Source organism: Protomyctophum parallelum, assembly GCF_964188405.1.
Source record: "Protomyctophum parallelum genome assembly, chromosome: 22".
In the NCBI taxonomy this organism is placed as follows: Eukaryota; Metazoa; Chordata; class Actinopteri; order Myctophiformes; family Myctophidae; genus Protomyctophum; species Protomyctophum parallelum.
This window is the reverse complement of record NC_139714.1, coordinates 23,685,186-23,713,138: the sequence shown is the minus strand read 5'-3', so window position 1 is coordinate 23,713,138 and position 27,953 is coordinate 23,685,186. Positions and strand designations below refer to the sequence as shown.

At 46.4% G+C, this 27,953-nt stretch overlaps 1 protein-coding gene across 1 annotated transcript; it reads left to right on the top strand.

Annotated features, from left to right (window-relative positions):
• The first annotated feature begins 700 nt into the window (after positions 1–700).
• golgb1 (golgin B1) lies at positions 701–26,833 on the top strand. Its single transcript, XM_083794599.1, has 21 exons — positions 701–807; positions 3,537–3,605; positions 4,486–4,668; positions 5,114–5,227; positions 5,353–5,508; positions 5,617–5,739; positions 6,477–6,590; positions 7,874–8,987; positions 9,156–9,232; positions 11,230–11,296; positions 12,293–17,187; positions 17,301–17,473; positions 18,918–19,329; positions 19,442–19,675; positions 20,805–21,677; positions 21,851–22,044; positions 22,136–22,295; positions 22,656–22,756; positions 23,172–23,243; positions 23,812–23,893; positions 24,707–26,833. The coding sequence occupies exons 2-21, from the start codon at positions 3,537–3,539 to the stop codon at positions 24,842–24,844; spliced, it is 9,351 nt and encodes a 3,116-aa protein (XP_083650725.1). The 5' UTR covers positions 701–807; the 3' UTR covers positions 24,845–26,833.
• The last annotated feature ends 1,120 nt before the right edge of the window (positions 26,834–27,953 follow it).

Below are 27,953 nucleotides of genomic sequence, written 5' to 3'. Positions count from 1 at the left end.
AAGAGCTGCACGTCGGTCTTCCACTTGAAGTTGAACCTCCATCATCTCGACCTCCACCATCCACAGCCCAGTGCGAACCGCAGCCAATGCAAACACCTGGAGACGCCGTCAAAGAACGACACGGCGTAGCGCGCACACAGCTCGATCCAGTTGATCGCCTCCCACGTCCACCGTCCCACGCGACCCACGAAGACCACCGTCAGCGCGGTGTAGTGGGCGAGCAGCAGCACACTCCTCGCTAACTGCCCGACACTGTGGATCACCACATTTACTCCTCTTCTTTGACCAGGTCCCACCACCACCATCCTTATCAATGTCACAAGTTTAGCGGTCAAATATTGTTGTAGCAAATATATTCATGCACATCATGGATGTTTCCCCTTTTGTGCGCACGTACGTTCCCTTCGGTTTACTCTCTCTGGGAGTCGGAGAGGAAATAAAAATGGTTTTATATTTCAATTTACTGCTCAAAGGGGCTCAGCATCAGTGCTCCGATCCGGGTCCGATTCATTGTCAATAGGAAGCCAGCGACATGACGTTGCAAAGACGCAACGATGCACGTATAGCTGCTACAAATCAACTCACAGGGTCACAACGCGTCTTTGCATCGTTTCATCTGCCCGTGTGAACGCACCATTTCGTTACGCAGCAAACCAGCCTGTCCAATCGGTGCAGGGCAGGACTCTGTTTCCGGGATGTTTGCTGGTGATGTGGCTACTGTAGGCTTTGCACACACAGTCAGTCACACACATCCATCCAAAAGCAGATCATAAAAGACAGCCGTTTACTGGACAGACACTCGCACAGGTTGGTCAAACCTTATTTCTGTAAAGGTTACACATTTGAATTCATTCAATGACACAGACACGCCGGGTTCGGTTTGTTTGTGAGCTGTTTCTTGTGTTTTGCAGAGTTGTTGTGTAGCTTGTTTTAGCAAGGCTGCGAGGAGAGAGAGTAGCGAGTAAGCCAGGGTTGGTGAAGTTTAGTCTGTACCTCCACGACCACTGCCCTGCAAAGTCGTTCGTGAAGCCTTATTTATGCACGCTGGATACACCTGTCCTGAAGACAAACGTGTCGTTATTTATTGTTATCTTATCTATGAAAGGAGAGTCATGATTTAATCTAACATGGACGTCACACAAACTATAATGACGCAGCCGCAGTTGAGTGTCTGATGTTGTGAGAGGTTCGGGACAAGTCGTCCGGTTTAACTCGACCCAGTGGGTTTTGGATTCACTGCACACAGTTTGGGGAATTTCAGTAACATAAACAGTCCCAATAGAAGAGGCCTATAAATATGATGTTTTTGTAATGGCTGTCAGTGTCAGCCAGGGATAGGTGGCATAAAACAAGCATACTGTAGTTACTGTACACACTCAAACAGTCGAGTGACTTGTTTGCAAGATCCATTAGGTAGGAGACCATTTTAGTGTTGTTGCTGATGATACATTGCTCATATTATATCATCAACAAACATCAACCATAGCTGCCTACAAATATACAACACAATTGCACATTACAGGCAGCCAGCCATGTTGGAAGTCAGAGAAAACTACAGGCTAAGATTTTGTATTCTGATTTGTTGAAATGGATATTCATAAAATATGTTTTTTGTTGAATTCATGGTCTTAAAGTTTATGTATGTTTTTACTTTTTAGATAAACAAAAGTTGGGGTGGGCTGTGTAAACTGTAGTAGAATGTATGCATTTTCTTTGGTATGGAATTTGTTCTGCATGCGCTGACCAGGAGACCTTGTTTCTTTGTTTTGCTTTTTCTTCTGCTGTACTTGAAGCTGTGTTTATTTCACTTTCTGCAGCATGATTTTATGGTGTGTTTTTCAGAGATGGAAGTTGAGAAAAGAGTTTGTATTTATTTTATTGCAGTTTTGCACAATAAACGTCATACCTTCTGTCTGGACTATATGTGAAATATGTTCTAGTAATACATTTAAAGATATATTTTTTGGGGGCTTTTTCTGCCTTTATTGATAGGTTGAAAGTAGATTGACAGGAAATGGGGAGAGAGATGGGGGGGGGGGGAAGACACACGGCAAAGGACGTCGGGATCGGGAGTCGAACCCGTGGCACGCCGTCAGGCTGGCTCAGCAGCCTAGGTGCCCAGACGGTTGAGCTAAACCGTCCGGGATAGTAATACATTTAAGACCATGATGATGGCTGCTATTGCACTTACCTTACCAGTGCTTTACCCCTTCAAGTATTTATATTATGAACAAGTCCACCAGTCCAGGATGCAGTGCCTCAAATTACACAGTAAATGTTATTCCATGCCTATTACCACCCAGCCCTAAATGAACATGTCCAGTTTAATAAAAAATGGTTCCTGAGCCATTTATAGGCCTAATGGGGCAGGAGATCTCCTGTTTCTGTAGCGTGAGGTCAGTACCATGATGTGCACCTCCTGGACATGCGTCGCAGGGAGTTGCACGTTGCAACACCACTACACCAGTCATTGACAGCCAAACGGAAAAGTCCAATCTGATTGTATTATACGACATTAAACTCGCCAACATTGCAGCTGTACAGAAAGCTTGAACTATCCACTTTCTATCTGCAAAGTGTTTGTTTCTTAAATGTCCACCGTAGACATGAGCTACTACAATCTGTTAAGAAATTTGAAATGTTGGAGTTTGGATGGAAGCACTCGTTTTCAATAACCCAACGCGCTGCCGCTTCGCGCATTATGTGCAAATTATCTGACGAGCGCTTCCGAAAAGCCGAACTCCATCAATTAGGAAAAAATCACACTTGTGTGAAGTGAGGGGTGCTCTTATCACCATACACCATAATCATCAGCCAATCAAATCATCACATTCCGTGCTACAAACACGTGCTCAAACACACCTACATACACAGCTGTGCATAGGTGGGGCTAGCACCCCTCAAAGATTATCCCCGGCACGGAATTCCTTAGAAGCGTTCCGAAAGTTTCCGTACAGCTGAAATGTTGGTGAGTTCAACGTCGTTTAACACGATCATATAGGGCATTTCTATTTGGATGTTTGGAGTATGACCTGGCTGGACCACCCACCGTAACCACAAATCCTCTGAGCTGATCAGCTGGATAATAGGTCTACCATTTTCCTACTGTTATGACACAGTTCTAATAATTGTTTTCTTTCTTTTTTAGTGAAATTGGCCTCACAATGTATCCTCAATGTCAGTAAAATATTCATTTTCAACATGGATTTCACAGTTTTGCCACAGGCCAGCAGCGCCACCCAACTATCCTCTTAATAAAAAGCAGTATAGCAAGGACAAAATGTGTAATCTAAACCAGGGGTTCCCAACTGTTTTAGAAATGTGATTTCTCCCTGGGACCCAAACTAGTGAAAATAGCTGATCTACAAGCGTTGTGTGATGTAACGCATTGTGAGAATTTTAGAATTTTAGATTTTTTTTTGTAGTTATAAAACAAAGAAGGGATACTTACTTGAATGACACACAAACGAGTCCCGACCTAAGCCGTGCCGCCAGCCTGCATTCAGGACTCACAGCTTTGTTTTGTTCTCCCACAGATGTTGAGTCGTCTGGCCACGGTCCTCCAGGAGCTGTCTGGAGAAGAGCCCCCAGATGGAGATCCACAGGTGGGAGCAGACATGCAAAACGTCCTCCTTAATGATAGGACACACTACATCTTAACATCCTCTTTATTGACCAGACACTCTACAAATCTACCACATTGACTGCAAGTTGCAGATTTGAATTTGTTAATTCAAGATGTGATCTATTTGGACGCTTGTGGTGCATTGTAGTCTGGTAGTGGTACCAGATGCATAATTCCTTCAATAATCACAGGTGGATCCATTAGGATTAGGGCTATTTGCGTGACTGACGTTGATGGATTAAGAAAGATTAATCCATCAATCAGAGCCTTTGGACAGCAGTATTTTCACCTTTTTGTCTTATCTTAAAGAAAGACATTTTTGAATTTGACCCTCAGGAACAATTCATCGATTATTATTTGTGTGTTAAGTTTCTCTGGCCTATCCCTCAACCTTAAAGGTTTTATGACATTCATTTTCATTTATTTTTCTTTTTCTTTTTTCTTTTAGGTTTTATGACCTCAATTACACTAAAAAAACCTGAACTTTGAACATTCAGTGGATTTTATGTGGTCTGAAGTTTTCTTTGGGTTTTTTTGGGCCTTTTGAGCTACAATGAAAACAGGCAACACAGTGAAACAGTGACATCTGCTGGCAAATCCCATTGACATATATGGGATTTGCAGTAAGTGATGTCACTTACTGCCGGCAAATCAGAGCACCTGTTTGAGCCAGAAAACCCCAGATCACAGAAAATCTACTGAATGTTAAAAGTTCATGTTTTTTGGGTGCAATTGAGATTAGAAAACCTAAAAAAAACAAGAACAATTCCAAAACCTTTTTTTTAATGTCACAATCCCTTTAAGTGGCTGATGAAGTTGCTATCATTGTATTCCTGTGTGCGTGTGTGCTGCCTTGGCAGGACGGACTGGTGCCTCGGGTACTTCCAGGGGAGGAGCAGAACCCAGCGGTGTCAGAGGAAGCCCTGGAGAGGCTGGCCCACATGGAACAGCTGGTGGTCCAGCTGAAAGAGCTCATTAGAGAGAAGGACGGCCAGCTGGCCCAGAGAGATGCCGATCTGGTCAACAAAGATGCACAGCTCAAGGCAAGGGTTTTTTGTGCACGTTCTTATGCATTTTCTAGCATCTCTATTCTGGTGCAAACATGAATTTAAAATGGCAGATCTACAAGCGCACAACAATGTGCCACATACCCGGGCGGCTAGTGTAGCAGTCCGGGCGGCTAGTGTAGCAGTCCGGGCACCTAGGCTGCTAAGCCAACCTGATTGGTGTGTTGCGGGTTCGACTCCCGATCCCGGCGACCTATGCCGGTTTCACCCCCCATCTCTCTCCCCATTTCCTGTCACCATACTGTACAGTGTACACCATCCAATAAAGGCAGAAAAAGCCCCCAAAATATCTTAACCCCCCCCCCCCCCATGTGCCTCATTGTGAGCTTATAGATATGCTATTGTTGGCGAATAGGTATGGTGTTGTAGCGTTCAAGTTTGAGGTTGTCTTTTTTAATGATGTTTTGTTGAATGTTCGCAGGATGAAAAAGAAACCGCAGAGACTCGCTTCACCAAACTGAAACTGCAGGCCAAAGCCAAGATGGTTTCTCTCACCAGACAGATATCCGAGTTGAAAGGACAAGAAGGAATATCTGTAAGTTATTCCATTGAGCAATAAAAAACCCAGTCAAAAACAACCCCGTATGTACAACCTTGCGTTTGTGCCGTAGATATCACGGTTTGTTTTTGTGCGTTATACATCTGTCCTGTTTCCATCAGAGCCCAGACGGCTCTTTTACAGGATCTGGTGGCGCCGTAGAGGAGGAGCTGAGAAGCAAGTTGTCGGAGGAGGAGGCCAACAGCAGGGCTCTCCAGGAACACCTCAACACCACGCAGCAGCTCCTTCAAGAAAAAGAAACGGTTCACGCCGAGCAGGTAACCATAAATAATCCTGACACCTGAGAATAGTTTTCAAAGGTTTTGAGTGTTTTAAAAAAGCGTTCTGACTGACTGGAGGGTGTTGTGGTTGTGCCCTTAACGTAGCTGAGAGCGCTGCAGACCGTCGTGTTTGAGAAGGACGTGCGTTTCCAGGAGCAGGTCCAGAAACATGAGGACGAACTGCTGAGGGTCACCATGCAATCTCACGGCGACACTGAGCTCCAGCAGGTGCCACATTTCAGTAGCATTTGAAGCTGATCAGTATTATTGTTGTCGTTCAATGTTGTGATTGATATAAGAGTCCGTTCCTTAATACAGTGGTTGTCAACCTGTTGGTCGTGATCTTGGGGTCCCCCCAGATGACAGTGAAGTGACCTTTTTTAATAACGACAAAAAAGAAGATTTACTGAAAAAAAATGACTGCATCAAAAGTAATCAACCAAACTACGCTATAAAAATCGAAGCATCAGCAAATAAGAAGAAAGAAACAGACAAATTGTGAAAATAGACATTCTACAAGCTCACAACGCCTCGCATTGCATAATATTTATCTGTGGAACAAAGTCAAACTAAATGTAATGCCTCAGCTCCTATAATTCAGACTCTGAGTGCTTGTCAGGACAGGGGAGTCCCCAGTTAAAATATGATTATTTTGGGGGGGGGGGGGGGGGGGGTTTGTCATATGCTATTTAAATAGTCTTGAGAGAAAATGCTGCAATGTGAAAATTGCTATTTGTTTCAAAAAGCTTTATACCCTGTATAACATGTATATATCGACACAATGTGACATAGCTCTGTTTACACAATGCTGTACCGCCCTCCAACTGTATATACTTTCCCCATTTTAAACGTTTTTTATTATATTTTGACACATGTGTATTATGTGAACGTATGTTTTCTCATGCCAATAAAGCTCCTTTGAATTGAATTGTCATCAAACTATTGACTCCTGTACGTTTCCCCAGGCACTGCAAACATCCCAGCGGCGGTGTGAGGAGCTGGAGGAAGCCGTGCGCTCACGCTCCCAAGTTGTGGAAATGCTGCAGCAGGAGCTCAACAGTGCCGATCAACAGAAGCAGGTGCAGATCTCATCCCATCCGACCGGATGCCACGTTGACAATTAAATCGCTGAACTTGACACTATAGACTCTAGTGTCAAGTCGTCAAGAAAGGGTGCGGGACTAGAGCATCACAGTCCCGCCCCCTTTCTTGACGACGCCAGGCCCAAGAAATGATTCCCAATGCATTTTTCCCATAGACATTTCAAAAAGTATTTTTTTAAAGACGGTTACGCCGCGGACAAGGCCAACTCGAGTCGTGACAACTCATAACAACAAACACAATATTTTGGACCAAACAAATAATTACAGAAAGAAAATCAACAAAAAAAGTGTTGTAACCTGCCGTTTTTTTCTTCTTTGTAATTATTTGTTTGGTCCAAAATATTGTGTTTGTTGTCATGAGTTGTCACGACTCGAGTTGGCTTTGTCCGCGGCGTAAACGTCTTTAAATAAATACTTTTTGAAATGTCTATGAGGAAAATAAACGGAGAATAATTTCCTGGGCCCTGGTAGGGGGCTCTATAGCCGACTGTAATCAATACGGGGCTGATGAAAGTAATACAACTCTGACTGGCGTGCCCCCCTCGCTTCTCAATCTAGATGGCCTTTAGCCGCAATTTGCAACACTAGATTTTTTTTTATAATGGGTTGAGTCCAGAGTTGTAACACCAGCTATTGAAAGCCCACACATCAAAGGTCCTATCTGATATTATTAAAACGACATTAAACTCGCCAACATTGCAGCTGTATGAAAAGCTTGAGTTCGTATCCCCTTTCTGTTCTAAGCTACTTTCTGCCAAATTCCGTACAGGTGATTTGTGTTTGAGTTTGGAAGCACTCGTAGGTAACCACTCAATGGCCCCTCATACCATCTGTTTTGAAGTTTCACATAATGTAGGAGGCAGCAGGAGGTTGCATTATTGAAAAAAAAAAAAAGGGTTCATTCCAAACTCCACCGCAGAAAAATAATCACCTGCATGTAATTTCTTGACACAGAAAGCAGCTCATACCGTAATGTCTATGGTGGATGTTTATGAAACAAACAATTTGCAGATAGAAAGAGGATGATTCAAACTTTTTGTACAGCTACAATGTTAGTGAGTTTGGATGTATGGGCTGTCATTGGCTGGTGTTGCAACTCTAGATTCAACCCATTATGAAAAATCTGGTGTTGCAATTTGCGGCTAGAGCCACAATTTGCAATAACCAAAATTGCGGCTTTGGCCGCAATAAGCATCGTTTGGCTCAACCACCCATCTCACACCCACTTACGCCCACATTTCTTCACTTCTTATCTCTAGATCCTAACTGCCCAGTTCCGCCTGATGGAGCAGGAGCTGGCCGAGGCTGCCGGGCAGAGGGAAGAGGACCAGCAGAAGTGGGCCCAACGGGCCACACGCGCTGAAGCAGAGCTGGCCGAGGCTGCCGGGCAGAGGGAAGAGGACCAGCAGAAGTGGGCCCAACGGGCCACACGCGCTGAAGCAGAGCTGGCCGAGGCTGCCAGGCAGAGGGAAGAGGACCAGCAGAAGTGGGCCCAACGGGCCACACGCGCTGAAGCAGAGCTGGCCGAGGCTGCCGGGCAGAGGGAAGAGGACCAGCAGAAGTGGGCCCAACGGGCCACACGCGCTGAAGCAGAGCTGGCCGAGGCTGCCGGGCAGAGGGAAGAGGACCAGCAGAAGTGGGCCCAACGGGCCACACGCGCTGAAGCAGAGCTGGCCGAGGCTGCCCGGCAGAGGGAAGAGGACCAGCAGAAGTGGGCCCAACGAGCCACCCGCACTGAAGCAGAGCTAGAAACGCTCAGAGCCCAAAAAGAATTCTTAGAAGGAGGGAATGCCGAGGTAGCCATGCAGTTGAGAGATATGACCAGCACGAGAGAGGCAGAACAGGCAGCGTTCATCACTAGAGGCGAGGCTTTTGAGAAAGAAACGATGGAAGAAGTCGCCAGGTTGGAGAGAGAGCTTGAGTCAGTGAAAGAGGCCGAGTTTGCGGCCGTCCAAGCGAGCCGCGACGCGTCGGAGAGAGACGGGATGGAAATCGCACGGCTCGAGAGGGAGCTCGCTTCTGTGAATGAGAAGTTTGAGCAGGCGGCCGCCCATGCCGTCCAGGAGAACACGGAGAGGGAGACGGTGGACGTCGATGAGTTGCAGAACGAGATGGCCTCTCTTAGAGAAGAGCAGGGACAGAGTCAGGAGAGGGCCGAAACCTTAGCCAAGGTATGGAGAAGCCTCCATGCCCTGGCTTTGGAGGACGTTCATTTAGCAGAGGAGGAAGAAGAAAGCCCCGTCCCGACCGATCTCTCCCTGTTCCTGGGAACTCTGCAGTCCCTGGAGGCCCGACTGACGAGGCTGAGGGAGGAGCGGGGTGAATATGAGGAGCGCTGTGCCCAAGTCACTTTCAGCATGGAGGTCCTTCAGGGTAAGAGAATCACCCACACACCTGGGTTTTTGATGTCCGCTAGTCCTAGTTTCTTTTACTGTTAAGGAATTCTAACCATTTACTCTAGTCCCCTAGAGTAAATGGTCCCCTTAAGCCATATGCCGAGGTGATGTGACATCAAGGTTGAATGAGCTTTTCTTTTTCCAGAGCAACTGGATAGAAGAACAACGGAATGTGAGGAGGCCGTTGCCAAGATACAACACCTGGAGCAGCATATTGGAACGGTTAGTAGTAAGCAAGCAATTAAACATGATAGTTTGGGGGGTAATCATTCATTAGTCATGTGAGCACTTTGTTTTATTTTCTTTAAATCAGTGGTTCTCAAACGTTTTCATGTCAAGGACCCCTAATTAATATGTATTTGTTGCGAACGACCAGCAGAAAATATTTTGTGCCAGGGATCTCCATGTTAAAATGTTTCAAAAATATTCACTTTTTTCTTTCTTTTTTACATTTGAAAACAGCAGATCTACAATCTCACAAATAGCTGATTTACAGTACATAGGTTTAAAATGAGTAAACTGATTTAGATTCTAAAACCCATTCTGTACGGGAACCCCTTTTGGTGTTTTAAGCATTATGTCATTATATATTTTTGAAAGATTGTGAAAATGTGGCGCAAATCTTATATATATTCTTTCAGTGTTTTTAACTCAAATCTTTGCTTCTGGGGGGGTCCCTGGAACAACATATTTTCAGATGGGAGTCGGCAGCCAATTACATATATTTTTGGGGGTCCTTGACGTGAAAATGTTTGAGAACCACTGACACTTTTTCAGAAAACTGTCAGGATTTAGAAGACATTTGTAGAATCAGCCTCAGGTCTAAATGGCTTAACACATTTTGCCAAGGACTCCCCGGCACCCTCTCAAGGACAACTGGGGGACCCCACTTTGAGAACCACTGCTAAGTGAAACGGCACAGTCTTTGGCCTGACTCATACCTTCACAACAGATTGATGTATTGCGGATTCATGAGACTTGTTTACTGATGCAAGCTCAGAGGTCACATGGTTTGACACAACATTTTTGTTGTATGAAGGGGGACAGTCGAAACACAGCCGAAAGCCGTACAACAAATGTTGTGACTTCCATTGGAATTTCATTGGGAGCTTGCATCAGTAAAGTCTCATACATCTAGCATGCATCAATGTTGTATGCTAGATCGAAAGGTGTGAGTGAAGCCTCAGTCATCTCTGCAAAGCTAAACTGCAAACCCTAACTTCTCTATAATGAGTTTCTAAAATCCTGTGTCTACATTAGCCTGATTTTAGCTAAATGTTGGAGTTATTGAAAACAAAAGCATTGAATACCTAATAAATGCGATAATGTTTCTGCTGCCATTGCCGTGCAGCTCAGTGTAAAATGAGCAATCTGACGAACAGTGTTTTATTACTAGTGCCTCTCTGACTATAATGTCACACCATAATAAGAACTCAGAACTTCAGGAATTTCCCTCATGTGTTACACCATGGTGTGTTTCCTCCTGGGGTGAAAGAGACACCGTTTGTTCAGACCGTCAATTAGGCTATTTCAGCACACCCACAACACTTTGTCTACTTTGTTGTCTTGTCAGGAGGAGACAGACGAAATGACGGTGCTTTGGCTACGGCCGATGCTGTGTGACCTCCCCAGCCATAAAGAAAAATTCAGTTTTAAAACGTAAATCCCTGTTGGGACTGTAGATCCGATAGACAGCACTGTGTGCACCTGTAGGCCTGTCACACTTATTTGTCAGGTAATCGTCAATCATTTCCAAGTTGAAAAATGTCCATACATTTTCAAACATTTGGAAAGTAAAAGAAAATATCTTTCAGTTCAGTTTTCAATTATTTGTCATATCTGTCCTGTGCAATTTGTAATTACGAAGCCTAAAAGGCAAACAGACATACAAATTGTAACGTTCCAATGTACATTGCAAAAATGACAATTAAATCGTTAATTGCAATTATTTGTGTGACAATTAATCATCAACTTAAATTGGTATTTGTGACAGCCCTATACACCTGATGGTGCTGGGAGTCTGGGACACACTGTGGTCTTGCATTGTAACAGCGGACAGCCCGACATTGCAAAATCGCTATCCTATCGTCAGTTCTGTGTTCTTTCTGTCCACCCTACACCAGGAAGTTCATTGTGAGGAATGATGAGTCATAGTCGGTGTGTCAACAGCTTCTGTGTTCAGAAGTAGCTCACATGTTGACCTTTTTCTTTCCCCCTAGTTGTCTGAACCTCTGGGACAGGATGTGATTGAACCAGCAGTGCCGGAATCGTCTGATGCTGCAAAAGGTAAAGAAATATGACTTCAAGGGAGACTGTAACCCCCAATTCTCGTAACAAGACAGAAAAGGATTTTGGTGTCATCGAGCAGCACTTTTGGATTTGGTCTGACAGAGAATTGAGAAATTGTTTGCTCCCAGAAGCCTTTGAACAAACATTCTGTGAGCAAACATTACGTGATTAGTAGTACTAACATCCTGCATACTATTACAATGTCCACAATGTCATCCTCCTCCTATCCAATAATTTAATTTATGGCACAGCATACTAAAATCTAATCATGTACACACTCACACTTAAAAATAAAACTGTAAAATAAAGATTCTGTTTTGATGCATTCATCTCCCTCCAAATTATAAATGCAGTCACACATCCTCTATTAACAGTTTCCGTGCTTTGAATGGATTACTCCAGGTTAATGTCGCTGCCATATCGGACATACGCGAGTTTTGTTTTATGTGTTTAATCCGCCGTAATGTAAACAAAAAAAAGAAAATTCTTCTTCGCCGCGGAGAAAGAGAGTAGGCGCATCTGTTGTGATAAAAAAACCGGAAATCGTCACATGCTGTGGGCTGCTAGGGCTTCTGGGAAATTGAGGCCAATGCAACTGAATGGGGTACAACGCCTCATGGAGACGGGTCTTGTGTGCGTCTTCCGGGTGCACCAAGATGGTGGATGGTACGATCGGATCACAACAAACCAGGGGAGCTTTTTTTGCTGGATTTTCGCGGATTAAAAGCCCAAATAATTCAGCGTATGCTCTAAAGGTAATACAACAATCTCGGCAGTGAAGGGGGGTTGATTAAAAGTCTGATAAATCGTTTTCCGCAGTCAAACTGTTAAGAAGACATTGTTTTGCCAAGGCCAGTCAGATTAAAAGGCATAAAGACCATAATACACAACAGAACAGATGATCGTGATCATGTTTGAATTGAAAGGAGCTAAAGCTCATTTGTCACAACAAACACTGATTTGTCTTCTCTTTATTTTTGTCGACTTCCTCAGCACAAATCTTGGCCTTGGAGCAGCGGTTGTTGGAGAAAGAAAATGAGCTGGCTGCCTTGAACGAATGCCTCTCGCTGGCTAAAGAGCAAAGCGCCGAGGGTGCAACAGAAGACGTTGGTGACCAGACTCCAGAGCAGGATCCTGATGCTACCAGTGCCTCCCGTGACAGTCCACTGGCCTTGCCTGACCTCGTGGAGGACGCCCCAGAAGAGGAGACCACCCTGCTGGCCGAGGACACCTCTGCCTGTGCCGACAACGAGAGCAGCCCAGAGCTCATCGGACGCCAGTCCGAGTCACCTCCCGGAGAGTCCAAGGGAGCCTCCTCGGACGAGATGGTCACCAGCAGTGACTCGGAAGTGGCCCACAGCAGCTGGACCCTGCTGGAAGCGGTGAACCAGGAATGCAGCCAGGAGTGGCCCTCCGTGACTCAGGACTTTGGCCAGCTACAGCTGCAGTCGTGGGAGGAGACCAGCATGGAGCAGGAGACGTCTGCCGTTCAGGTATCCTCTTCCTCCGTTGTCATCCGAGAAACCGTGCATGTTCAGCTGACCGCTCAGGATGCCTCCACCACTGACTCCGGCTTCCCCTCGGGCCAAGTCTTTGCCCAGGCGTTAGCGGACGAGCTCCAGAAGAGGTACAGCGAGCTTATGGCTGAACTCCAGAGGCTGAGGGAGACGTCGACCGAGTCGCAAGAGAAAATCCATAGCCTCGAAGAAGAAAAGCAGCTGCTGGTAGCTGTCAGAGAAGAGATGGAATCCATGGTCCAGAACGTAAAGGAGGAGCTTGGTGAAGCTAAAGAGGAGGCGCATAAACTCTCCCAACAGTGTGCCTCCTCTGTGGAGGAGAAACGCGTTGAAATGCACCTTTTAGAAGAACAGTTAAAAATCTTGAATGCTGAAAGCCAAACCAAGGAGCAGAGGATCGAGGCCCTGCAGAGTGACCTCGACGCGGTCCAGCAAGCCCTTTCTGAACAGGAGGGCCACGCCAGGATGCTGAGTGCACAGCTGGAGGACGGGGAGTTGCTCTCCTCCGAACTGGAGCGTAAACTCCAGGACACGGAGAATAGCCTGCTGGAATACTCGCAGACGACGGACCTGAACAACACGTCTTTGTCAGAGAAAGACTCTGAGATCAGTGAGCTACAGCATCGTGTGATGCAGAAAGACCAAGAGATGATGGAGTTGAATGACGGCATGTCTGCCAAGCTTCTTCAGGCGGGAGAGGAAAAGTTTATGATCAGCAGTGAGGTGAAGAAGCTGAAGGAGCAAATATCGGAACTAGAGAATGTCCGATCAGTGCAACAGGAAGTGAAGGATGAGGGCCCGGTAGATTTATATGAGCTTGTTACTTTGAGAAAGGACAAGGAGGATCTTACAACCCAGCTTGCAAGCTTGAAGAAGAAATGTCAGGCAGCGCTTGTACAACGCAAAGAACTCATAAAGAAAGTGGCTGATTTTGAGGAGAAGGCCAAGAACTGGAAAGGGCAAGATGATGGCAAAGCAACAGTGGAGACTCCTATGAATACACCTGCCGTAGAAAAACAGAGAGCAAAGGATATTCAGGAAATGGAGACTGTTCTCGAGAAAGTAAGGGAAACTTTGAGGTCCAAAGAAGAAGCAGTCAGGAGTCTTGAGCAGAGAATCGGCAAACAGGAACAGGCTATGGCTGAAACCCTTGTCCAGAACAAAAAGCTAAGTGAAGACGCTCAACAGACTGACAATGCAGAAATGACAGAGTTACAATCCCGCATAGCCTCTCTAGAGGCAGAGTGTGAAACGCTACAGAAGAAGCTCCTCGAAGCCCAGCAAGCTCGTAAGGAAACCATTCGCAAGGCCAAAGAGAAGGACAGGCACCACCGGGAACAGCTGAAACAGCAGAAGGAAGAACACAATGAGCTTCTGGAACGTTTTGAGAAGCAGGACGGCGAGCGGGAATCTCTTGTAACCAAACTGAGAGAACTAGAGGAACGGCAGGCGCAGAGAGATGTAATCGTAGAGAAGGAGGCTTTACCTATCCAACAGACGGCGGCTCTCACTGGAACACAACAGGAGAAGCCATCAGCGGGTGACTGGGTCCAAGAGGACTGGGTGGATTTCAGTGAAAGCGATTCAGCACCACCGCAGTGTGAGGAACCTCCTCCCGTGGAGCAGCCCCCGGGCCCCTCTGTAGAAAAAGATGTGCGTCTGCAAACTCTCACAGAGGAGCATCAAGCTGTGCAGATGACGTGCAAACAGCTGGAGGGTCAGCTGCAGCAGACCCAGGCCAGTCTCTCACAGAAGGAAGCCGAGCTCATCGACCTGGGCCAGGAGTTGGAATCCCAAAAAGCGAAGGAAAAGCAGATTGACGTTCTTTTGGAGGAGATCGACGCTCTAAGGGAGAAGTGTTGCCAGGCAGAGTCTCATGCGGAATCCTTGAAAATGCAGGTGGAGGCTGCAGCTGGAGCGATGTCTGCAGAGGCCTCCGTCGTAAGTCTGCAGGCTGAAGTGGAGGAATTCAAACGGTTCCTCGACAACAAGAACGGAGAGATAACGGAGCTGAGTCAGCAGCTTGGTGAGCAGAACACACTCCTTCGCTCCGTGCAGGACACAGTGGCTGAGAAGGACCAACTCATATCTTCCCTACAGGAAGGGGTGGCGGCCGAGCAGGAAAAGGTGCTGAGCCTCGAGGCTGTGGTTCAACAACAACAGGGAGAAAAGGACAATGAGGCCAAGGTCCAGCAGCTTCAGCGGAAACTTCAGGCCGCTCTGATCTCCCGCAAAGAGGCCCTCAAAGAAAGCAAGGCCCAGAAAGAGGCACTGGCCTCTACGGAGAAACTCATCGCTGAGCTGCAGCAGAATGTGGACCTCAAAGAGTGTGAGCTAGAGAAGTTGAGGGTAGAGCGAGTTAAGTTGATCGAAGAGGTCGACCGTACCTTACTTGAGAACCAAAGCCTAGGGTCGTCCTGTGAAAGCCTCAAGTTGGCAATGGAAGGCATAATAACGGAGAAAGATGCTTGCAAGAGAGACGCCGAGTTTGTCAAGGAAGAAGCCGCCAGGAACGGCAAAGAACATGATGATAAAGTCCAGGGCATGAAGGACGAGTATGAGACTCTCCTCAAGTCCTATGAAAATGTGAGCGACGAAGCAGAGCGTGTGAGACGCGTCCTGGAAGCAGCCAGACAGGAGAGACAGGAGCTGGCAGCCAGAGTGAGGGCTCACGAGGTGGTGAGGCAAGGAGCAGAACAGCGGGCAGAGGAGGCGCAGAAAGAAGTGGATTCAATTAAAGATAAAATGAGAAAGTTCGCTAAAACGAAGCAGCAGAAAATAATGGAGTTGGAGGAGGAAAATGAAAGGCTTAGGGAAGTGGAGGAAAAGAAGGCAGTCAGAAGAGATGACAGGACACTGAAACCTGAGCTTGAAAGACTTCGGGAGGAGCTGGAAACTTTGAATGCTGATTTGGATTCGATAAAAGCTGAAAGGGACTGTTTACAGCAACAGGTTGCCGAGTTGAAGGAAGAACTTGCCCAAGAGGTAGAAAAAAATAGGCAAATTTCACCTACATCCTCAAGCTCTGAAGTTGTCGTGGAAGAGTCTGTTGTTGCCCAGCAAGCAAGCAGTGTCATGGCTGAAATTTCCCACGATGAACTTGCGAGTAATTCTGAAGAACAGCCTGAGGCTATAGAGCGAGAAGCACCATTTGAGGAAGTAGTTGCACTATCTGCACCCGAAACACCGTCGCAGTCTACCGAGGAGAGGCCAACGGAAACAACTGAAGGTAACCAGATTGGTTTGGATGGTAAAATCAGGGAGATGGAGGCAGAATTTAGTGCAGAGAGAGAGCTTAGACAGGAACAGGAGGCCACACTCAAGGCTGAACTGGGCTCACTACAAAAGCAACTCCAGGAGTGTAAAGAGACGGAGCAGAGCCTTGTGAACTCTCTGCAGCAATGCCTCCAAGAGAGCAAAGACAAAGAGCAGAGCTTCGTGGAGGAACTGTCTAAACGGGAAGCCCATTTTAAAGAGCTCCGCAGTAGCCTCGAGAGCGAGAAAGATGACCTGGAGGAGCGTCTGATGAACCAATTGGCCCAGCTCAACGGCAGCATCGCTGGCTACCAGCAAGAGTCGACAGAGAGCCGAGAGCGCTTGGCTGAGCTCCAGAGGGAAGTGGAGAGGTTGGAGAGAGGCTGCGCTGACCTGGAGGCCGAGACGCTGAGAGAAAGGGACAGAGCAGCACGACTAGAAGAGGACAAGAGGCAGGCACAGAGAGAGAGGGACGAGGCGGAGGCAGAGTCCGGCAAGCAAAGAGAGTTGGAGCAACAGCTCAAGTCGGCTCAGAGGGTCCGCGAGGGCAGCCAGAGCCGAGCGCGTCAGCTGGAGGAACTGCTGAGGGAAAAGCAACTGGAAGTACGTCAGATGCAGAAGGACTGCATCAGATATCAGGAGAGGATCAGTGAACTGGGCAGGGAAGCCAAGGCATTGCAGCTAGCCCGCGACGAGCTCCACCGAGAGCTGGAATCTTCCCATGCGGAAACCTCTAAGGCCCTGGAGGGAATGAAGAGGACTGAGGCCGACCTGGTGGGCTGCAAATCCCAGCTGGAGGACGCCCAGAAACAAGCCAGCCAGGCCCTGGCCGAGAAGACGGCTTCTGAACAGGCGGCGCTGCAACGGGAGGCGTCCATAAAGGCTGAGGCGGAGCAGACCTTGGACTCCGTGAGATTCAGGCTGGGGGCCGAGCTCAAGCAGGTGGAGCTGAGGCTGGAGGACGCTTACCGAGAGAGGGAAAAGGAAGAGGAGGCCACGTTGGAGGCCAGGAACATGGCCAGGAGCGCCGAGAGACAAGCCCAGGAGATGCAGGCGCGACTGGACGAATCCCTGGCCAGGCTGGCCGCCTTTTCACGCTGCATGTCCTCACTGCAGGTAGGGCTGTTACGATCACGTATTTAAGTTGATGATTAATTGTCACACAAATAATTCCTCAAATAATTGCGATTTAGACGAGTATGTACTAATTGTGACAACCCTGACTGCAGGATGACCGGGACCGGGTGCTGGATGAAATCCGGCAGTGGGAGACCCGCTTCAACAGCACCCTCCAGGGGAAGGAGTCTGAAGTACGTGAGACCGAGACACGGGCCAAGGAGCTGGCCGAACAGCTGCAGAAAGAAACTACACAGAAGGAGGAACTACAGCTTTCAGTGGACCGGTAAAGAGCCCAAACCACGTGTGTGTGCATGAGCATGTATGTGTGCGTTAGGGTTGGGTGACGATACGAATACATCGTCAATCGCGAATATACGACTCCAATCGCAGAATATTTTTATTAGGCGATTTCTCGGGACGATTTAGCCCAATTAACCTGTAAAGTGTGAGCAACATGTGAATCAATTTGGCCCAGCAAAGTAGTAACAGCGGCCGGGTGGAAATCACCTCCTCCGTTATAATGTATGCTCCCACAGTCCCCGCACTCAGCAGCATCGGGCACCGGGGCACGGCACTTACGGCAGCCGCCAGCCAAAGTAAAGGCTGGGAGCCTGGGAGCTGAGGGAGGCTGTAGCCTACATGTTGTTTAAGCTCCGGAGTCCAGACCCATGCAGTTTAATAATATACAGTCACAACAGAATGCACACTGCTGTCTCGTGTCTCATCACAATCCCAATGCCTCACCCGTGAAGTCGGGGGGGGGGGGGGGGGAAATAAAAAAACTGTCTACTAGTGTTAGTGTATAGTGCTCGTACTAGTGCTCGGGGATCATAATAGCGCTTAGCTTAGCGTTAGCTTAGCGTGTAGCCCCTACTGGTGCTGCAACCCACTGATTGAACTTCATATCCGCCTGTAATCTAAGTTATTTTTATTGACAACGTGAACGAACACCGACACCAGCGCTGCAAAAATAGACATATCTACAAGCTCTCAACGCGTAGCGAACGGCACTGCAAAAACAGGCAGGACACGATGCCTTGAGAGCTTGTAGATCAGCAGCAGCCCGGCCGCAGCAGCTTGTGGGCTCCGCTGCTCCGAGCCTCCGACTGACCGGTGCGGGGAGGCAAGGGAGCAAGTTACCCTGGCTGCGCAGCTGCGCTGCAGTCTGCAGAAAACAGACTGATCTACAAGCTCTCAACGCCTAGCGAACGGAGCTGCAAAAACAGGCAGGACGCAGCGCCTTGAGAGCTTGTAGATCTGGCTTTTTTGCGACCTGCAGTGAGCTGTTCTCACTTTACTTTTATGACACGAATACATCGTTAATCGGCGAATATTTGTCAGACGATGGGCGGTTGAAAAAAAATTGCATATCGCCCAACCTTGGTGTGCGTTTGTTCTAACATATATATCAGATGTTGACACTAATCGGGCGGCGGTGGCTCAGGGGTAGAGTGGCTGGATGGTAACCGCAAGGTTGCCAGTTCGAACCCGGACTCCCCCAGAGTTACTGTAGTGTCGAAGTGTCCTTGACACTGAACCTCTAATTGCTCCTGATGTGCTGGTTTTGTGGCTTGCATGGTTTCCGCTGCCATCGGTGTATGAATGTGTGTGTGTGTGAATGGGTGAATGTAATGGGTGAATGTAATGCACAATCTATGTAATGGGCCTTGGATAAAGGCGCTATATAAATGCACCATTTACCATTTAATCGACATCTTTCATTATAGACTGCAGAAAGTAGACCAAGATCGGGCGCTCAGGATGGAAGAAGAGGAGAAGAAATCACGAGAAACCATCGCTGCGCTGGAGGAGAAGACGGGGAAGCTTAAGCAAGCGATGGCCCAAATCCAGAGCATGCGGGCTGAAGCCAGCACCCTGGAGAGCGAGGCGGCGGGGCTCCGTAACAGGGTCCGGGCTCTGGAGGAGGCGGTCGGGAGGCTTCAGGGTGAAGCCGACCGGGCCAGGACGGAGCTGAGGGAGAGGGAGGCCGAGGAGAGGAGGCTGTGTCTGACCGTGGAGCAGCTGGAGACGGACCTGCGCTCCTCCAAGGCCCTGACAGAGAGCCTGCAGACGGAGCTGAGCGAGAAGGAGAGGAGAGAGGTGGAGTTGCTCGGGGAGAAGGAGCAGGCTGTCACTCAGGTTAGTTTTATTTGCAATATATGTACGATGTTATTTCTGCAACAATATATTTCTGCAGCAACTGTTTGTCACAGTTTGTTCCTCCTCACAGTTTGTTTGTTTCCCCCCCCAGGCTGCAGAGGAGGCTAGAAGAGATGCTGACAGCAGGGCACAGCTAGCAGAAACGGAGTTGGAGCAGAGGAGAGAGGACCTGCGAGATCTGGAGGCCAAGCTACAGAAGGTGAAAGAAGAGGGCAACCACAGTAAAGACAGACTGGGCTCCTTTACGAGGGCCATGGCCTCTCTGCAGGACGATAGAGATCGTGTTCTCAACATGTACAAACAGCTGGAAGAGAAACACCTGCAGGTAAAAAACCTGGATAATAACAATGTTCTGTCACACTGCATTACACTACAGTATGTGCCGAATTGTTGTGCATTGTTTTCAGAACTGCATGGCTGTGGTGTCGTCGCTGTTCTAAATTAATCGGGTGTATTGTATTAACCGTAGCTAACATTAGCTACAAGCCATCCTTAAAATCATTCATCTACTGTAGCTTTCAGCCATTTAGGAGAACACTAAACACACTTACATAAAGTGGTTACAGACTAAATTTAATGCTCACAAGAGTTTGTAGATCGGCTATTTTAGAGGGCAACCAAGCATAAAACGACTTGTCACTTGAGGGAGTGTAGAGCCCAGGATTACATTAGATAATTGAAAATTGCTTACAAAATCGTGGGATGAATTCTTTTTTTAAAAGACTTTCAGTTCTACTGTATCTCTTCTCAACTAGACCCTCTCTAATATTTAATATATAGTCTAGTTTTTATTCGTTGACGGAATTATCAGTATATTTAGTCTTGGCTTTAGTCATCGTAGCTTAGTTTTTATTTAGTGAAAAGGCAGTAGACATTTTTCGTCATATAGTTTTAGTCGCTTAAACCAGGTGTGGGCAACTTTGACGATGGCCACTATATGTCCACACTCACCCCAGAGGGCCAAATTGCATATTACCGGTACTGTTGTAGCAGAAAATAGCCGATCTACAAGCTCAAAACGCGTCACATTGAGCTTGTAGATGGGCTATTTTTTGCTATTATTTGAATTCAAATCCTGAATAATCTTTTGCTATTTTTCAATTGGAATCCTGAAAAGCAACATTTTTATTTTATTTCAAATGCCTTTAATTACAGTTATGTTAACTTTATAAACTAAATACAAATACATTGGACATAAAAAAGACTAACATTTTAGCTACAAATTTAGACTCTGTATTCTGATATTTGATTTAGACTAGTCATTGGTTAGACCAGTCATTAGTCCTACAACTACAACCTATCTCAAACCCTCACCCTAACCCTAACCTCCCACGGGGCAGCACACCTAAACCTAACCTTAACCCATGTCTAACCAATGACTAGTCGTATGCACCCCCCCGGGCCGCCAGTTGCCCATATATGGCCTAAACACTGGGTCTCTTCTGCACTCTCAGGTGATGGTGGAGAAGGACACTCTGATCCAGGAGGCCGCGGCGGAGAACAACAGCCTGAAAGTGGAGCTGCGCTCGCTGCTCGTCCAGAGAGACGACCTGTACGCCGAGAAGGCCAAGCTGGCGGCCCAGCTGCACGGCTACCGCGAGGAGCTCAACCAGGTCCTCGGCATGAAGGAGTCGCAGCACCGGAGGCTCCTGGCCACGCAGCGAGAGCGCATCGCCTCGCTGGAGAGCGAGCGCAACGCCCTGGAGGCTCGCGTGAAGAACCTCGGCGGAGGAGGAGGAGACGGGGGGGATGCAGAGGCAGGGGGGGCCGCACCGGGCAGGGTGGAGAGGGAGACCCTCAGTCAAAGTGCCGACGGCGGGGGCGTCAGGGTCCAGCAGCAGACGAGAGACGCCCCGGGGGCGGAGGTGGAGAAGCTGAGGGAGCAGCTGCAGGTCGCCAGGGAGCAGGTGGAGGCCCTGGAGCACAGGATGCAGCACCAGAGGGAGGAGCAGGCCTCCAAGGCCAAAGAGCTGGCGGAGCTGCGCTGGGAGGGAGGCGTGATGCGGACCGAGTCGGAGAGCGCTGTGGAGAGGGTGGCGGAGTTGGCCCGAGACCTGATGGTGATCGAGCAGAAGCTGGTGGGGGAGAGGGAAGTGACGGCCGAGCTGCGAGCAGAGAACCAGTCGTTTGGGATGGCCATGGCCTCCCTCCAGGACAGCAGGGACCAGGCGATAAACGAGGCCCAGGAGCTGAGCCTTCGGCTGGACGAGATGAGCAAGGCGGTGGCCCCACCACCGTCGGCGCATAGCAGCCCGGGAGGCTCCACCGGAGAAGTGTGGGGCTTGAAGAACGCACTACAAGCCCTGCAGAATGATAGGGAAAGACTGGTAAGAGACGTCTTCTGAACTTTTACCACCTGCTGCTATAGGTACCGGTAGGCAAATTCACTACATTCATAGCAACTCTACAGTTCGACATAGCTACATTAATTTGAACGCTTATTGGAGGGCTTCCATCACCTGTATGTTTTGTTTTTTTCTCTGGGTGTTTTACCTTGCAGCTGGAACAGCTACAGCAACAAACCTCAGAGCTCCAGAGGAAGAAGTCAGAGCTGGCTCGACTGGGAGCGGGAGAGCTGATCAAAGTCAGCCAGGAGTTGTTTGAGGAGAGGACAAAAGCCGGGGAGATGTTGAGCATCATACGGCAACTGGAGAACATGGTGGAGGCGGGCAGTCAGGACATCAAAACGCTCCAGTGAGAAACGATGCTCTCATTATTATGTCACTGATCACTTCACCGAAGCAGCCTGTCGAGGTTAAACATTTGACATTTGGTCTCGTTGCAGGCTGGAGCGTGCTGACTGGTCGGCTCAGGCAGAACAGCTGAAGCAGCAGACTCTCGTCACGCTCTCAGAGCGTGACCAACAGCTACGGCAGCTCACCGCCATGTTGGAGGAAGCTCAGGCTCCTACACCCAAACTTCTACAGGAGCACTATCAGAGACAGGTAAAACATCAGAACATCGTTGTCCATGGAGTGTGAGTAGATATATAAAAACACCTATTTTCTTTTTTTTAAATAGATTTTATATTGATTGATTGATTGATTGATTGATTCTTTATTGCAGACTCAGGGGAATCCATATCACAGTACACACAGTAGTATATTATTTATGCACAATTGCACATGCGAGGCCTGTGCTATCCCCAGTGCGGAATGGAGCGGAGGAGAGATATTACAATATTACACAAGAGGCTGTGCTTTACCGCGATTATCGGCACGACGGCGAACGAGGCGGAGCCGAGTTCCATAAGCAGCGCGGGGTGAATGTGTGTAGCCTGATTTACTGTCGTAATTTTGCTCCAGGGGACGGAGGAAGTGGACAGCGCACCCGGGGCCCCACAGGAGCGCAGTAGCTCCCTAGAGGGCCATACCTACATGGCTGAGGTGAAAGAGCTGCAGAGGAGGTAACTGATCATTAAAGCCAAATTCCAATACCCCAAAATCTTGGCCACTTTTTGGCCACGTCTTGCTATTACCATGGTGTGCGGGCTCCATCCAATCCACTGAAGTTTCTTTTAGCCCAGCACCCAGCCTGTCGATGTGCGTATTCTACGTCTGCTCCACTTTGTTCACTCACTCACACTCGTTCACTCTAGCATGGTGGTGTTGCGGTGAAATTGGTGACCCGCCGAAATATGTGACCACCCTGTGAACACTGTAACACTGCCACGCTAGAGTGGCCGAGATTTTGGGTATTGGAAATTTGGAATTCAGAAGAGGATGGACTAGTAGTCCTACTTCCATGTTACAGTCACACTGGACTTACCATTTGCATGTGCTTTCTTAGAAACAAAGTAAACTTTAATTTCCCTCCGTCAGGCTGGATGAGGAGATGCAACAGAGGATGTTAATCGAGGAGCAACTAATGGCCTCACAGGATCTTCTAAAAAGGTAAGAGACTATCATCATTTTACATCACAGAAACCCAGATGATAGCCATTGTGCTTTTACTTCATACCCCAAGAGCAAAACAGCCACTGTGTGAATATGAATATAGTCAATTATCTGTCTAAACCAGTGGTTTTCAACTAGTCATTGAGAGGGTTCCAGGTGGTCCGCAGCTAAATGATGGGAGAGTTGGTAACCAATTGGACCCTTATAGATAAGAGTTAAATTAAACACCTGCATTAGGCTACTTAATTTTCACAATCTAGTCTACACAATTGGCATGTAAAATAATTTCTTATTTTGATAGTTTGCCTATTGTCTCTCCTATGGTACCACATCAATACAGAATGGAATTGTGGACAAAATCTCATCCAATGACAACAAAATATTCTTTAGTTTTGGGCCTGCGATGCAAAATATCATCAAATGGTGGTCCGTACTCTGCGGCTCAAATGCCAAATAAATAATGGATATGATCAAGGTTGAAAACCACTGGTCTAAACTCTAAAGTAAACACAAATTTATAATAAAAAAAAATACATTCATGACTGTGTCTGTTTGATGTCATCAGTTATACCAGGCAAGCTGCACGTGAAGGACAGCACTCAGAAACAGCTGTCCTCATAGATCCACCAGAAGGAGTGGTCACTCGAGTAAGTTTTTTAAAATAAATAGTGCATTTATATATCGCTTTTTATCCAAATTGGATTGTGCATTACATTCACCCATTCAATTTCACACACATTCATACACCAATGGGCGGAGGAAACATTGGTTTCCTCTTCGACCTGCTCATCGGGAGCAAATAGGGGTTCAGCGTCTTGCACAGGGACACCTCGACAGTAACTCTGGGGGAGTCCGGGATCGAACTGGGAATCTCGCTGTTCCCATCCGGCCGCTCTACCAGGCACTATACCCCCGGGCCACTGCTGCCCCGAGTGGTGGTGGTGATGTCGCCACTTTAGTACAGGGACCAATTTGAGGAGCCTGCATTGGAGGGAAGGCACCTCAAGGCAAACTGTGGGTCGCACACACCAATACGTCAGTTCAAAATATTTATTTCATTTTTGAACGGGGACAAGCGTTTCGGCTGTCCAGCCTTCACACTGATGAAACGTTTGTCCCTGTTCAAAAATGAAATAAATATTTTCTTGGTGTGTGTGCGACCCACTACCGTTATTTATTTAATATGTTTTGAACGGGCAACTCACCTAAAGTCAGCGCGGTGGTCACATGAGGACCTCAAGGCAAACACAATTTAGCCATCTCCAATTTTGATTTTGAGAACCTCTGTCTATTTGAATTCATACAGTACTTTTCATTTCAGTCGGTCATTTCTTATTTCTGTCAAATAAAATATTTATTTTCGCACATGGACGTAATGCACTAATGGTCTACGGGGCCACACGTTGAGGACCCCTGCTCTAGTAACAATGGTGTCTCTCACTTTTGTTGTTTTTCCGCAGAGTCGGAGAGGAGGCCCGGGACTCGTGCGGATGCTCCGCGTGACGTTCTGCTCGCGCCAACGCACGCCTCTCCTTTTCTCCCTCTACTTGCTCACTGTGCACGGCCTACTGCTTCTGTGCCTGGGAGGTTACCTATGAGACCACACACACACACACATGAAAATGACAGACTAAACCCGAGCCGTCACCGTATTGTACCAGCCGGGGAGCCACAGGCCCAAAAGCGCAAGGAATGGAGATTAACCTGTGATGTCATGACATACTTTTTGTTTGTGTTTTATCTATTCACTTGGTCATTATGGTCCACAGAATGAGAGGTCTGCTCTGCCGGAAACATCGCGAAAAGAAAGTTATGGCCATGTTTGTATACCACACCATAGACAACCAATATATAAAGCAAAATAAAGTAGCATGTGTCAAACTAGGGGTTTTTCATGATTCTGAATCATTCATTCAAAGTGATTTTACTTTGAGTTTTCCACAAGATCAGGTGTTTAAATATTAGTTTATTTAGAATGTAACCCTCGAGATTTAGGAGTAATCTTTTTCAAATAAGAATTGAATTTATTTTACATTTATAATGAATAGACTTCATTTTTAGGCCAATGAGTGTTTTTCGTGCAAAACGAATGCTTGGAATGGATTCAGAATCATGAAAACACCCTAGTTTGACATGTCACATGCACAAATGTTTGCCTTATATTGGTGTCTATGGTGTGGTATTCACCATCGCGATGTTTCCGGCAGAGCAGACTTCTCATTCTGTGGACCTTAATGACCAAATGAATAGATGAAATACAAATAAAATGCATGTCATGACATCACAGGTCCTCTCAAATTTTGGGTGACTGGCTAGTTTCCTAGCGGTTTCCTCGTGCGGTTAGGGTTACGGTTTGGGTATAGGGTTAGTAATGGGTTGGACTAATGAGCGGTCGGACCAGCCCTAAGGTCGCCTTGAAGTGTTTCTTAAATGTTTAACACCCCAAATTCCTTGACAATACGTTACATGATGCGTTACCATCATACGTTACAGAAGTAACCTACTTAACAAAAGGGATGACATTCTAAACACAAGTGATGCACTTTTCTTATATACACTACAGGAAATGTGTCTTAAACCTTTAACCAAAGTGCGTAGATTTGCGGAGCTAGCTGAAAGCAGTTGTCAATAATTTCAGACCGTTTGTTTTATGCTATAACCTGGGATATAGCTTTAATGAATTGAATAAAACAATCTGGTCTAGTGTTTTCCACATGCCATCGCATTCCGGATGAAAAGTTGTCGCTTGAGGAGTTAGGATATGGTTGAAATTGCTCCCGTCTCTTGTCTTCTACCCGTGTGTAATGCACAACAATAATTGAGCACAGTGCAATTTTCGTTTTTAGACTGAAAACATTCCGACCATAATTTATTTTCATTTACTTTCCTTTTCATATACAGTTCACATTCAAAATACACAAAGAGTCTGAGGTTCTACAGGTGTTTTATAGTTTGTATTTCTGTACGTTTGTGGACTTAAAGGGCTTAAATCTTATTTTAATGATGTTTGTGAGACAAGAAAGTGAAGAAACACTTTCCTGGGGTTTTTATATGGGTACAATGTGTTTTTAGATATTTTAGTATTTCAAAGTGTCCATGGATGGACTCCATGATGTCATGGACACTGGGCCTAAGAGGAGAATTAGCAAGAGAGGCCAACTTTGCTTTACTTCCCATATCTGCGTGAGGTGGGCGGTAACACATTTAAGATGAGAATATGTGAATGTTAATATTGAAATGAATGGACATATTTAAAACGATTAGAAACAATCCTTATGTGATCCAAATTAGAGCTGGCATTCTTGGTCTGCATATTGAGACAGGCAGATATGGAGGCACGGTTGAGGAGGATAGATTATGTGGTCTGTGTGATCTAAGGGAAAATGAAATGCCATTCTACAACTCTATTAGGGATAGACTTTTTAATAAGATAGACCCCATCTTCATACATAAACCATCTTTGGTAAGACAACCCTCCCCACGGAGGAGCAGTGCACCAAAGCATTATGGGAATTGTAGTCCAGGAAGGAAGTGAGCCCAGTATCCATGACATCATGGAGTCCATGGACACTTTGAAATACTGAAATGTCTAAAAGAAAAAAGAAAAAAAAACACACAAATTACCCACATAAAAACACCAGAAAGGTGTTTCTTGTCTCCCAAACATCATTAAAATAAGATCTGTTTGCAAAAGGGGTGAAGTGACTTCATAGACACTAGTATAAGTTAGGGTATAATGGGACCCTTTCCTCTATCTAGTCAGGTTTTTTATCCATGCTTTTGTTGCACACATATCTAGGTTGGAAGTTCTTATTATGGTTGACTGGTTCCAGTAGCTGGAATTTTACCAGCGTGGATCCATTCCAGTTTCTTAACAAAAAACTGTTTCTTGTCATTACTGTATGTCCTTTGTGTGTTGATTCTTCGGCCTAATTTATTGCCCATAAGTTAAATTGGTCAAATGTCTACTGTCTCACTGTTGGTACTTATTACTCGAAGTTACTCAAAACTCTTTTGTTTAATGACATTATTCTTAAACACAATGATTATCTTGTAATTTGGCATCACTGAAGTAAGGTTTAATGTTAAATACCTTGTATAAGGGCTGTATAAAAAAATAAAGTAATGGAGTTTACAATGGTGTAGAATTGCCTTGCCTGGCATATTTAAATGGTGTCTTCTGTGTTTCCAATTGGTAAACAGGCAGGCAGATACAGTAAAATGTGAAATCAATCAATCAATCTTTATTTATATAGCACATTTTTCAGGCAGCGAGTGCAGTTCAAAGTGCTTTACAGTAATAGGAAACGTATAGGTTCATCAAATCAACACAGGCAATAAGGGGGAGGGGGGATTGTGATTGATCTTTTTTATTAACAGCAGTTTAGAAAAAGCATTAAGACTTGTTTACATCAGACCAGGGTCCTCCATGATCTGATTGAAGTGGTAATGTTTGTTGTTGTTATAAAATATTCAGACGTTACGTAGGTCTACTTTAAAGAGAATCTTAAACGCTAGTTTCGATTACTAGTAATAACTGTCGTCTCGTGGTAAGATTGGTCAGCCTGCCCCCAAGTGTCCAAAGTGTAGTATTACATTGTTCACTCTTAAGTATTAATTCTTGATTGTATTACATTTACAACGTTTAAATAAAGTATCTAATCTAATGTAAGAGAGGTGCAGGAAATCAACCTGGTGGTGGTGGTT